The 13,882-nt window shown below is 43.8% G+C and overlaps 2 protein-coding genes and 1 long non-coding RNA gene across 3 annotated transcripts in view; 2 read left to right on the forward strand and 1 right to left on the reverse strand.

The window, feature by feature from the left end:
• The window catches only part of LOC128897440 (uncharacterized), a 93,746-nt gene extending 91,271 nt beyond the window's left edge, over nucleotides 1–2,475 (reverse strand). Inside the window, exon 1 of the long non-coding RNA XR_008462386.1 lies at nucleotides 2,342–2,475. This is a non-coding gene — a long non-coding RNA (uncharacterized LOC128897440). The remainder of the gene's footprint in view (nucleotides 1–2,341) is intronic.
• Nucleotides 1–13,882, forward strand: part of CAP2 (cyclase associated actin cytoskeleton regulatory protein 2) — a 307,559-nt gene that overhangs the window by 84,093 nt on the left and 209,584 nt on the right. The gene's annotated exons all lie outside the window — the stretch shown is intronic.
• On the forward strand, nucleotides 2,523–11,153 carry FAM8A1 (family with sequence similarity 8 member A1). The gene is made up of 5 exons (XM_054164367.1): nucleotides 2,523–3,081; nucleotides 6,560–6,680; nucleotides 9,236–9,359; nucleotides 9,538–9,677; nucleotides 9,943–11,153. Exons 1-5 carry the CDS (start codon nucleotides 2,535–2,537, stop codon nucleotides 10,085–10,087), a joined length of 1,077 nt encoding a protein of 358 aa, XP_054020342.1. The 5' UTR covers nucleotides 2,523–2,534; the 3' UTR covers nucleotides 10,088–11,153.

Below are 13,882 nucleotides of genomic sequence, written 5' to 3' on the forward strand. Positions count from 1 at the left end.
TATAGAAAAAAGGATATTTAACTGCCAAGGCACTCAGCCAATTTTTTTCATCAATCGATACAATGAACTACCCTAGATTATCTCCCGTCTGGCTCTGCTCTCAAGGGAAAGCAAAGCAGGGAGAAGATGGGGCTGCAGAAGATTCTAAGTACTCCCATAGCAAATGTGCCAATCTGACACAACAATGAAACATGACTCTGCCACCAAAAGTCGAATCTATGAGTTCCACATCACTGGTAAGCACTTTTGTAACAGCCTTTATCACATGCATTCCAGAAGAGAAGAATCTCAATACTTGCAAAATGTGTGGGTCTTCATAAACTAGACTGCAGCTGATGAAAGAAGATTGAAATATTATAAATAAATTGAAATATTATAAAAGAAGCTCTGTTATGCTACTTTACTGCCAGTTTTCCAAGACAGCTTTTCTGTTGGAAGCCAATAGCTGGTTTAAGACTATGTTTTTCTTTTACACAATTGTCTGCCTTCCCTTTCTGATTCTTCACTGTCCTTCTTGATCATGGTAAAAATTGCTGAGATTCCCAAATCATTTACCTATGTAGATTTCACCAAGGTTTGGGCTACAAAACACATGCCAGTGTAATCACAACCATACCTACAAAATGAATGCCAGCACCTAACCTAACTGTAGTTAATAAAGGTGCTTTGGATTATTTGCTAAGCACTTTGTCAGTTCACCTCTGCTGGTCTACAAGACAGACTCACACCACAGAAATTACTTAATTTTTAAATGAGTTTGAGTTGCACAGAAGAATGATGTATTTGGTCAGAGAAAAGGAGAAACTTGGGGGTTTTCAGCTGTACTATTTGCTGTGTTAAAAGTGATGGTGCATGTTTATATATCACTAGCTCATTCAGCATGGAGCTATGTATACCTCTGTGTTTTATGGAACTTGTGGTATGGTTGAGATGCTTAATTATACCTTAAATGTTACCCTTCATAGAACATTGAAGTTTAAACTTTCTGTATGGCTACTGGCTCTCTGTTCAGTGTTTTTGCACAGGAAGACCAGGACGTGACACGGAAAAAGATGAAAAGGGGGAGATGAAAAGAAAGCAACATTTAGACAAAATCAAACTGCAGAAGTAAAGCAGTACAGGTTAACACCTTTTCCCTCTCAGGAGAATTTTAAATCCCATAGCAAAGACAAAGTTGCTAAAGGTCAGGATCAACAGCTGCAATCACAGGTGGCAGTGAGTGGAAGAGCAGAGAAGTTTGTCCAGCTGCACCTGCTAAGAAGCAAAGCAAAGCAGTGCCTTATTCACAGACTTATTCACAGAGAATCGTAGGCGCTGAAAGGGAATTCTGGAGATCAACGTCATGGATTGAGTTGAATCTGCTGCTGATATTCAACACCGTGCTGCTGTCACGCTAGCTTCAAAATGAAAGTGCTGGCTAGAGCAAAGTATCATGGGGTCTGAAGTTCAGATTGTAACATGAGAGGCTTTCCGGTCCAGTTGCTGCTTTCGGTTTTGGGGTGTTGGTCTTCCCTGCTAGACGAGATGCCGTTTGGTGGGGTGGAGCTAGGTCGCTGGCTTCTGGTGCCGCTTCTGTATTCTGCAGCGCTTGTCTGCAAATAGGCTAAAGGAATTGTGTACTATTATCATCTCCAGTAAAACTCTTTTATTTCAGCCTAGAGGGTTTTTTGCGTTACTTTTCCTCCCGTCTGTATGGGGGAGTTGTAAGATCGGGCTGTGTTAACCCAGGATAATCGTCTAGTCCAGCCCCCGTGCCCAGGGCAGGTGAACTGAGACAATTCAGAAGCCAGCTGTAAGAACAGGAAGTCTCAGAGACATAAATCCACTCCCTGGCCCCTCAGCGTGCCCGTTCAGAGTGGGGTGAGCCTTACGGAAACAAAGACCCACGCAGAAGCTGGGAGGCTCGTCTTCCACACCTAGAACACCGTGCTGGAGCTGGTAACCCCACCATCCAAGGTCAGCTTTCACAGCTGCTGTCCGGCTCCCAAACCAGGGCTTGGGGTTTGACTGAGGAGCGACTTGCTGTCAGGGAGCGGCCAAGAGAGGCGCGGGCGCAGCACTGCCACCGCTTCTCTCCGTGAGGGGATGGCAGCTTCCCGCCCTGCCTCCAAGGGCCGGCGACTGCGGGAGGAACCGCCGGGGGCGGAGACGCGGACGCTGGTGTTTGTGCTAAAGACAAAACTACGCACCCACTCCGCGGGCTCAGCTACCCAGAGCCCTCTTAAGAGGGCGGTCAGCACTGCGCACAAGGCGCTTACAGAGCAACGCTCCGCTGTGACCGCGCTTGGAACCGCCCTGGCAGACTGCGTCCCTGCCTCAGCACTCGGCGATACCAACTCACCGTGGGGGGAAGAAGCTGGTTCCTTGTCGCAACGGCAGAAGCGAGTTTGCCGGAGGGTGGTACGCTCCTCGTCAAACTGCGTGTCTAGGATTCGTCCTCTTCCCTGCTACCCTCCTCCTCCGCCGCGAGTGGGAGAGGCGAGGTGCTTCCCCGGCGCAGGCGCACTGAGCGCCGACGATCAGTGTCACAGAGGATGGAGGAGATACCGGAGCCAGGCGCGGGCCGGGCTGGCGCTGGGGCGGCAGCGATGGCGGAGGGCGACAGCGAGAAGAGCGACAGCGTCGCTAGAGGGGAGGCCGCGTCGTCGTCACCGCCGTGCTCCCCTCTGGCGGCCGCTGTGGGCGAGGGCGGCGGAGCGAAGCCCCTGAGCGCGGCGGAATACGCGCGGCGGGTGCACCAATGGCTCTGGGACTCGTACTGCGGGTATCTCAGCTGGCAGAGCTGCCTGCCCGCCCTTCTTGCCGCCTCCGCCGCGCCCGCCTACGCCAACGGCCCCCCTCGCGTCGCCGCACCGCCGCCAGGGGTGGCCGCCGCCGCTTACTACAGCCCCTTCTACCTCTTCGCTCCGGCGCCGGTCCCCACGCCCACCGCTGGGCCGGGGCCCCGCGCCGCAGCCTCCGCCGCCACCCCCGCTTGGCCGGGAGCGGCGGGCAGGTTGGCCCCTCTTCCCAGAACGGCCGCCAGCAGCCCCGTCGGCACCAGCGGCAGCGGCGCCCCCAGGGAGACGGGGCGGCCAGCAGGTAAGGGCGGGCGGTCTGGGTTTCTTCGCTTCGAGTGGGTAGAAAGGAGGCGGCCGGCCTGGCTCTTGGGAACCGTGGGGAGGCGGCTGGCAGCGCCCGAGCTCCCGGTGAAGGGTGGGCAAGGGGCTGGGGCGGAGCCGTCGCCACCCCTGGTGCCCGTTGACTTCCCGGCCGCAGTGCCTCCAGCCCCTGAGGAAATGGAATCTCGAGAAAGAAGGTGGGGGGTTGGCAACGGTGGGGGTCGCTGCGCTTCTGTGAGCTGCAAACCTGGGCATGTAGCTGTGTCTTGTAAAAAGTGACAGCCCAAATATCGAGTTTGTAAATCCAGAGCTTAATCCATAATCATATTTGAGAGGGTTGACGTGTGTGCATAGGCTGTAATGTTAGTGCTTGAAAACATCTTACATGGACATGGAACAAGTTTCCCAGTGTGGTCACAGGCTTGTCATGCATCTAGTAGCCTGTTGGGACAAAGACATCTAAACTAACTTTGTCTGTTTTAATGGGCTGTTGGTGCTTGGATAAAATAACTGTATTTCTCTGCTTCAGTTTCATTAAAACATGCTTACATTTCACAAGCTAGCAGCAGGACCCGAGGTAAACAGAAGTATGTTACGCCATAAATATGAGGACTGTACAGAACAGTGCTTCTGTTTGTATTTGTTTGAGTGCAAGACAAATTTACTCTGATCTCATCAGCGATAAAACCTGGAGCTCAAACGTTTCTTTACACGCTGAGGAGCACTTAGGTGACATTGTCAGGATGTTTGGTAGCACCTTGAATAACGGTAGAAAACCACAGAGAGGAAAAGACTGCTGAAGGACTTGGGAGGCGAGCCAGATCTCTCTTTCTTTAGGGCGAAGTACAGCATTACAAGTCTGTAACAGCAGCTAGATGTGAGGGGAGAACGTTTAGTTGCTTTTTGTTTCTTTAGAAGGGAATCTGTCTTCTGTGCTTGCTTCTTTCATGTAGTTCTGAGCAGATGTTGTTTAAACAAGATTATAAGCCCAAGGACTATTTTCTTCAGTTGTGCCCCGATTCTGTGTTTATAGAGTGCTTATAAAGAGGCATTGAAAGGAAGGATAGGGACAAAGGTTAGACTGAGATGATTCTTGTATTTCTTATCTAGCTTTTGCTGAATTAATTCTGTATGTTAAAGGTAATTTAAGGCATGAACAGCATTTCATGCTGCTGAACGTGGTTATTCTGAATGCTAAATACTGTTGCAGTGCCTGGCCTTCTTCAGGGAGCTCTGTATGTAGTACAGTGATACAGTACAAATATAAACAAAGACTGTTGTGCCAGTACTTTGGCTCCAGATTGCAGATGGATCTCTCTGGAACAGTTAAAGCGATTACTGCTCCTTCTTTTCTGCTGCAGATTATTGCCCACCCAGCAGGCTTGGCGGGGCAGGTCATATCTGTCCCTACACCACTGCAGTTTACAACCCAGTGTGCTTACGTAAGCTGAAGTAAGTGACAGTTAATGTTGCCAGTTTCAAACTGGGATGTCAAAAGGTGGAATTGGTAACTGCCTCTTGCCACTCAGTCTGCCTGCAGACAAATGCTAGAGCACCAATATTAGCAGCCCTCTTGTGCATGGTCCTCATGGCTTGACATTTTTCCTCCTCTTGGCCCTCCCTGCCTTACTGCAGGAGATAGCTGCTCTTCTGGAGGCAACAGCAGGGCAGAAAGTGCATCCAAGCCTCAGCTGCCCTGTGGTGACTGCTGGAAATTTGTCTTTATTACTGATTTGATGTACAATCCTAGACTTGGAGCTGAGATGGATGCATGTTGTGTTTGGCTCTCCCTGATGTTGAAATAGTAACTTCTGGCAAAAGAATGGCTTCCCACTATGAGGCAGATCTCACATTGCTGCAATGGAAATCTGCCAGAGTCTGAGGGTTACCAGAGTGTCTTAATATAATGGAGTTTAGCATAATTTGAGTACTTAATATTTTAGCCTCACTTAGCTTCACCCCTATTCGGTCATTGAATAGTATGTATTCCAACTGAAACAATGCCCCTAAATTCGGCAGACATGCTCCTTTGAACAGAGCAAATGAACACTTTTTGTCTGGTGCTGTTTGCTTAAGCCAGGGCTGGGAGACTGACTGTGCTCCTTTCTGACTTTGGTAACAAAAAAAAATCCAGTTAGCTTTTAATTGACAAGTTTGATGTGCTTTGACAAAACTTGATCCATTTTAGTGTTATAGATGTATGCCATTCTAATTGATAATGTTGATGCAGAGAACAGTAAAACAGATGTGAAACAAAGATATATAAAGCAAGGTATGTTAAATAAGAACTTGCTCTTACCTAATCACTGCTTAATTACAAAAAGTATCCAAGTGCCACGGGCTTTTGGCTTGCACAGCTTGTGAAGCCAGGGATGGCAGTGTCAGTCCCAGCAGCTGAGCTGCGAAGGCTTAGTTCAAAGTGACATCTGAGGATAGTTTTTGGAATCAGAGAGAAATTATTTTCTTCCCTCTTTCCTTCTGTCCTTTCTGTGTGTGGGTGGACATTCTCAGAGACACTAACAACTCCAGTCACTATTCCCCACAAGTTGCATCTAAGAGTGTTTGGACTAGATGATCTTGAAGGTCTTTTCCAACAAGACAATTCTAAATGATTCTACTTGGCAGTTTCTACATGAAGTTTTGATGCAGGGCCTTGCTGATTTCATGCCAGAGTCAAGTTTATACTTTGGGTGGATGGGTCCGTCTGAAATTGTTTTGCAACATTATTCCTTGAAAACTTTCTAAGATACTCTTTAATGTTTTGTCTGCTTTAATCGTTTGAGGTAGCATTAGCAGCAAAAGCTTGTAACTGTGACTACTTACTTTGCCCCTGTTTGCACTTGATTAATTAAACGGGACAAATGTGTTACATTTTCTGGCTCATGCGAGGGCAGCAGGCTGTGTTGTATTATAGTAACTAGGTCTATAGGAATGATTATGTCAGGTATGACTAATACTTTCATCCTCTTCTGTATCTGGGTCTGACTGGAGACAAAACAAGCTGTGTTTTACTTTCAGAGAGCTGGTGTTTGGTAGATAGGGAATCCTTGCTGCTAATAGAAAAGTTGGGGTAGATCTGAGATCTAGTTTTTCTTTTATCTGAGGTCTCAGATTTACTGAAATCTGTTCTCTATGAGGCTTTTCTAAACAAAAGCATTTCAAAAATTGATGGACCTTCAATGTTCATCAGTTCTCTAGCAGGGTAGAATTTTGCCTGCAATCCTAATTATGAGGGGACTCGGTTCTCTAAGGGTTGGGCTTCATATAAGAAGGTTCTTATGACTCAAACAATTCAGATAACATCTAAAAATGTGTGAATAAAAAGTCTTCTTGAAGATGTAAGTGGAAATCAAAGTCTTGATTATGTTCTTGCAGTGAAGTTAATATGAAATGTTCCTTAGGTGACACTTTGTGTTAGTGCAGTAACATCTAGGTAATGTTCACTGTTTCTGTTACAGGTCGGGAATTCATGATCCCTTCCCTGGCACACAGGTTCATAGCAGAGATGGTGGATTTTTTTATTCTCTTCTTTATAAAGGCAGCCATTGTTTTAAGTATTATGCACCTCAGTGGAATAAAGTAAGTTGAACAACTTAAAGTTTTGCTATATACAGCATTAAGCTCTTTGAGGTGTGGTGATGTATATGTGGTGTTCCTAAGTGGTATTTAATAGCTGTCAAAAGCTGAGGAGGAAGCACCAAGAGGTTCACCTCCTTTCAAATACTTCCTGATTCAGAGTCAACTGATGGAACCAAAGAATTTGTACAGGTGCCTTCATAGGCTTACAGACTCCTTACTGAGAGTAGATTAGATTCACACTCTTACTTGGGGGGCAGTTGCAAGATGTTTTAAAAGTTCTTTTAAAACGTTAAAAAACAAACAACAAAACCCACTGACAAATTAACCTGGGGAGGTTTAAACAGCCTTTAAAAATACACTGGATCTGGCTGGGATGGGGTTAACTTTCCTCATAGCATCTCCTGTGGTGCTGTGTTTTAGATTTGTGGCCAAAACAATGTTAACCCACACAAAAGATTCTGCATGGCAGATAAGGTTCTATATTTGAAGTATGTCTGGGAATGCTGCTGTGCTGCAGTCTTTAATGGGCAGAACCTGGATTTCTTAAAGTATGATTAAACATCATATCAACTTTATCCTAGACCAAAAGATTCTTCATTTCTTTCACTTTTTATACTTGAATCTGGTAATTCATTTCAAAGACTGTTTCTTTTTTATCTGCTTCTTTAATTGTAGATACCTTATTCTATAGCTCATTTGGTTGCTCTGCTTTGGGTTAGTATAATCAAATATTTTGGTTTCATCAGATGAGAGCTTGATGTAGTCAGTAATTCCATTATGTGCAAATGTTTCAGAATCCCAAGTTTTCTGCTAAAGAACCTTCTAAATGCTGGCTGGTTGTAAGTAAATAATATACAGATAACATCTTTCAGATGCCTTAAACTGCTGCTTGAAAGGTGCTAGAAGATGGTAAAACCCAACCAATAAATATGTCAATGTAAATGGTCAGTGTCTTTTGTTCAGATAAGCATGTGACAAAATGCCTAACTCAGTTCTGCTACTTGACAAACCCTCCAGGTCTAACCTGACAGCTTGTGTTTCCATTGTGGTTTTAGTAGGCTGAGAATGATACGAAGTGAAGCATTGGAAAGATGGGGACCAACGGTATGGATATTGCTGCTGTAATGTAGTGAAGGTGAATAAGAGAGGGACTCTTTCAGTTAATTTCCAGTATATTCAAGGAGTGCTAAAGGTTAGGCTGAGGTGTTGTCATAGAAAAAAATACAGGCTCAAGGCAGACTTTGGGATAAGGTGGTATTGAAGGGAATGAAGCTTGTGCTGCACTGGTTTCTTAATTCCTTATCTTTTTTGATCCTGAAGTCTGGATAAAGAGGAGGGCAAGTAGTACGAATGAGATGGACTGTTTTAAATTCCTCACCCACTAGAAAAAAGGACATTGAGGTGCTGGAGCAGGTAACAAAGGTGGTGAAGGGTCTTAGGAGTGGTTGAGGGAACTGGAGTTGTTTGGCCTGGAGAAAAGTAGGCTCAGGAGAGACTTTCTTGCTCTCTGCAAATATATAAAAGGAGGTTGTAGCGAGTTGGGTGTTGGTCTCATCTGACAAGCGAGAGAGGATAACTGGAAATAGACTCAAGTTGCACCAGGGAAGGTCTAGGTTGGGTATGAGGGAAAAACTTCTTTATTGGAAGAATGGTTGAGCATTGGAAGTAGCTGCCCAGTGCAGTGGTGGAATCAGCATCCCTGGAACTGTACAAAAAAAGCATGTAGATGTGATACTGAGGGCCATGGCTTAGTGGTGGGCTTGGTGGTGTTAACAGTTGGACTTGATGATCTTGCAGGTTTTTGCCAACTGTTATGATTCTGTGTGGTAGGACTGCACTTACCTATGCAACTTAGGTCCATGAGTGAAAAGTCCTTGCGTAAATACCTGTTCCAAGTTTGTCCATTCTGGGTATCAGATGAGAATGCTAAATCTGTCAAGTTTATCTTGTGAAAATACCCAGCTGACTTGAGATTGATGCTTTGTGCAGGTTTGTCAGGGAAACAGCTGAAGGTTTTTGGTTACTTTAGATTAAAAACTTCTTGCATGCCAGGGTGCTTGCCTCTGGAGGAGTATGGCGAACAGTAGTCTACAGAGAATAAGGATCCCTGATCATACAGAAGGAGATTTGTTCTCCCTTGCTTTCTTAGGAAGGCTTGCAACTTCTAGCTTGCATTTCTGGAGAAGAGTGCTGCCATTTCTTTTTCCTTGGGAGTTCCTTTTAAGAAAGAGATTTAGGCAATCACAGGCAGAATCTTGTTTGTCTCCAAAGAAGTGTGAGAATTTTCACAGCAGTTCTGCAGCTCACTACCCAGGAATAATGTTGCACACAAGTGGTAATAAAGAATGATCTTTGCTCAATGGAAAGGACCAAAACTAGGCAGCAACTCAGGAGACCTAGTGTTCTGAATTTCAATGGCTTGTTTAGTATCAGAGAGGCTAAGGAGCTTTTGTTCTTCTACTAATACCAAAACTGAAGGAGTGAATTGCAGCATTAAAGGGGTAATACTGATGCCAGGACAAGGAAGTTTTAAAGGCTGTTCTTATTTTGTGCAGGGATATCTCTAAATTTGCCATGCATTACATCATAGAAGAGATAGATGAAGATACATCCATGGAAGATTTGCAGAAAATGATGGTGGTAGCTCTCATCTACAGATTGTTAGTCTGCTTCTATGAGGTAACTACTCATAAACATTAGTTCTTTAATTAATAGTTGTCAATTACGATTGACATTTATTCAACAGTTAGCCTATAAAGTAAACCCACTTTTCAGTAGTTCGGAGGAAAACCACATTGCCCAGAGCCCAGTCGACAGTGTGGTGGCATGTGGAATTGAAATAACTTTCCTTTTCCAGATAATCTGTATTTGGGGTGCAGGTGGAGCAACCCCAGGGAAATTCCTGCTTGGACTGCGCGTTGTGACGTGTGATACGTCAGTGCTCATTGCGCCCAGCCGTGTGTTAGTCATTCCATCCTCTAATGTCAGCATGACAACGTAAGTGCTCTCAGCTCGGCCACCTTGCATTCAGACTAGCAGTGGGGGAAGTGTGTAACTGGGAAGGAAAGAAACCATTGCTTCATTATTGCCCTTTGCAATAATTAGATTGCAAGAGCTATTGTTGGATTCTGTGCTCAAAGAGTAAAATAATTATTCAATTGTGAAGGGTTTTCGGGTTGGGTGGTAAAATAATCTTTGAACTCTGGAGATCTTGATTAACTACTAATATAAACAGGTACTGAATGTTTTCCTCTCATTTCAGGTCCACAATACGAGCTTTGATCAAGAATTTTTCTATTGCTTCATTTTTCCCTGCATTCATTACGCTGCTGTTTTTCCAGCATAACAGAACAGCCTATGACATTGCAGCAGGGACTATTGTGGTGAGAAGAAATGGAGTCAGATGATACCGAAAGCTGAGATTTTTCAGACTGGTTTTGAGCATCCCCTCCCACCCCTGGCAAACAAAGACCTACCCCAAAACTGAAATAGAGGTGTCTATCAGAATCTTTTGCCCAAATTAAATGGGAACTGATTCAGAAGCTAAAGAAAACCTTTTGCTCTGGTATGATGCCAGCAGCTACCTTCAAAGTATTTGGAGTTTTCAAAAATGCCAAAGAAGTTTGGGAGAAATAATACCTGTTCTTTCTGGAAGTGTTATCTTTTTGTCTCTGAGGCAAAAGCAAGCAGCTGTATCACATGTATTCTGTTTGTCATTTTGTGGAAAGCAGATGTCCAGAAACACTCCACCTTAAAAGAAGCGTTGCTCCAGCAGTTTGGGATATTGGCAGGTAACTAGAAAATCGTGTTGGTTTCCAATCAGTTGAAGTCCTGCAATAAACTGGGAGAGGAGAACTGCAGTATTAGGCAGCCAGGCAAATCCAAGCTGCCATGCGCATGTACAAAGAGATGAGCAGTGTTTTCTCATGTCCCTTATTATTGCTTCACTGATCATATTCCTTCACCACTTGAAGTATTTTACCAGAAAGTGGATGTGAAGTTTCTTGCATGATTTTCTGAAGCATTGTCACTTCTTTCACATGTCAAGAGCTCACAAAGAGGTGAAATCACAGCTGCTTTCTGGGAAGGGTGCATTACGCTGCAGTGTTAGTGAATGAGTGTAAATAACTGCGGAGCCATGAACAACACAGGCCATGCTAAGAAAGGTAACAGTTTTGCTTCTGTTGGGAGTGAAAGCACTGGGCTGTTCCTTGTGTATAGTACTAAGCCAAACAATGGGATGTGTTTTGGGAGCATGAACCGAAATGTGTTATGGGTGTAAATCTTCTAAAGTACAAATACTGGCTATTTCCACTTCATAACTGGCTAATTGTTTGTATATTCAGGATAACTTAAACACTGAATAAAGAAGCCTGGTATTTTGCATGATTACATAGGTTTGATTGTTCTCATGTAATTAGTATCTTGGGAAAGGAATATAAACGATGATATTAAAGTTTTATTAAAATCTGAGTAAGAGCTTGGAATTCTTCCAGAGCCTGGGTTTGTGTTGCCCCAGAATGGCACTTCTCTCCCTCTCTTCAGTTTTGGACAGTGGTTGGATTCCTAATAGAAACATTGAGAGCTTGGTTGTGTCTTGTAGGTGTGCAAAATAACTTCACCAGTAACATGATAATGTTTTGCAGTATTACAGTGTGACAAGTGGTGTTCTTCTGTTCTGACCTTGATGTACACAATTATGTTTTGGGAACAGACCTACTGCTTAAGAGCAGACATACTCCCATCAGCTACCTCTCCAGAATGAAGCCACTACCTTTATAGGTAATAACTTTTTCGAGATTTCTGAAGTAAAAAGTAAATCATCTGGGCTAGAAACCTGATTCTGAAGGCCTTCATAATCAGCAAGTTGGAAGGTTACCATCGTTTTACACTCATAACTTATTACCAAAGACATGGTCATCTTAAATGAGCCACTAGCACTAGATCAACATTCCTGATGTGCATCACTGAGGTAAATATGTCTACTGGCAGTAACCAGGCTTGAATAAAGCACCCTTTTGAGGTTGTCACACTCAAAGGGTTTAGCTGAAGCAGAACTTCAGATATCCCTTAACCGTTCTTTCAAAGAACTGCATTGTTGACTTAAGCACTAAAGGTGAACGTTCAGGCAGAACAATCAGCCTGAGAGAGGCTAAAGCTGCCAGGACTCACTGAGGTCCCTTCTAGGCTGAATGGTGCCTATTTACAAAAAAAGAACTTCATTCCTTTCCTGTAGCAGTGACCTAAATACTAGGATTCAAGATGGGGAGGGGAGTGGGGGGAAGGGAACTGCAACACCATTCACTGAAACTTGATACTACTTTCAGGCACAAGGGAAGGTAGAAAAATACCACCCCTTCCATAGCAGCTAAAGTAAAACCTTGCAAGTCAAGGACATGGAACCTGTCCATAGAAATGTGAATGTTATGCTGTTATAAATGCTGGCTGTGTTTGTCTCTTATGCAAGGTGCATCAAAGATGCAGCTGCTTTGTGTGTAGAATGGGTAATGGACAAGTGATGAGTAGTAAAGGGGGGATGGAGGGGGTGTGAATTTGGGGCATTTTTCAGATTTAGAAATAAATCATTCCCTAGTCTTTCCACTGCCCCAGTGGCAGTATGTGACCGAGTAGCAACTTAGGCATGTGGCTTTAGGGTCTAGTTGATGAATATACAGAGTGGAGCTCTACCCCTGTAAAACAGGCAATTAGCCTTTATCCTGCCGTTGAGCTTGGTTCATGTTTAAACCATCTCATTTCATTGTACCAGTACTGAGCAGCACCGGGGTGGATGGCAGAAATACTAGCAGTGACTAAGCCCCAGCATTAAGTTTAAGTTCATCTGTGGTCCCTAGACCAAAAATAGCATTTCCTCTCTTCTTACTAGTTCTAGTCAGTTCTCCAAGAAGTTCCTCCAATTGCATCTGGAAACCCCTCAAATTACTCATTTACAATTTGGTGTACTTTCTTCCTCTGCTGTTAGAAGGGTGGTGTGGATGTTTGTAACATTCAGTTCCTTGCTGTTTCTGTAATAGCTCTATAAAAATTAACTGCAGGCAGCTGACGCTGACACAGGGCTCCAAGATGAAGTCTACACTAAAACAGTGTAGACTTCCCTTCCTAACAGGGAACCTCTACCCAGCGCTGTAAAAACCTCTATGACCATGCCACTGTTTAAAAGGAGAGGTTGGAGCAAGTATGTGCCAGCATCGCTCAGGTTGAGGACTACTCTCAGTCACACAGCTGCCTTCATTGGAGACTTAAAACCTCCAGACAGTATTTCATAGTTTTTATTGATGGCATTTATCCCATGGTTTAACATGTTAATTATACTGTAATAAACATGGCTTTAATATTAAACTTTTCCTTATTATCCAAAGTCACCACAGTCCATTTCAGTAAATAGAAAAATATATACTTAATACTTTGTACAATACTGGTTTTTGGTCCAAACAAAAATGGATCAGAAAAGCCAATAAACTTACTTTAAGAATTCCCAATTTTAAAATTTTCTAAATGGATTTAGGCAACTTTGAATAATGGGATTTACATAAAATCTGAGACAATACTAAACAAAAATGGCCGTAACACACAAAATTAAAACTTCCATTTCACAGATCTGTTATGCCAAAAAAGTACAGAGAGAAACAAAATCGTATTTACACGTTCCATAATAAAATAACCAAGGCGAGACAGGTGGTAAGGGGCTGTAAGAATGAAAATATAGAAATAGCATATAATTATTAAATGAAGAACTACAGATCTAACAAGTCCTTAGCATGGATCATCCTTTAATCAGTCTTCCTCTATCAGAAAAATTTTAGTGCACGATACACCCAAACTCACTCACTTCACACATACACCAGCACAAACTCAGCATAGAAATCATTCGTTATCAACATTCTCTACTCTATACAGCATCCCTCGCCGATATAATTACAATTTGGAGGCGTCAGTAAACGCAGATGAGCGCACGTAGTGGTGCAGATGAAGAGGTATTGTACAAGCCATTCACTGTGCAGGCTCTACTCACGGCTACAGCCAGACCATGCCGAGTCAGTGAAAGAAAGAACTTGCTGGAGTCTAGGATAGTTTCGCTTGAGAATGGCTCTGTTGCCAACTCTATTACAACTAACTGGGGAGAGGGAAGGGAAGGAAAGGGCAGCAGAGTTTAGGCATATCTGACTTCAGCTAACCCAGCATGA

This window comes from Dryobates pubescens, chromosome 9 (assembly GCF_014839835.1).
Source record: "Dryobates pubescens isolate bDryPub1 chromosome 9, bDryPub1.pri, whole genome shotgun sequence".
Taxonomy (NCBI): domain Eukaryota; kingdom Metazoa; phylum Chordata; class Aves; order Piciformes; family Picidae; genus Dryobates; species Dryobates pubescens.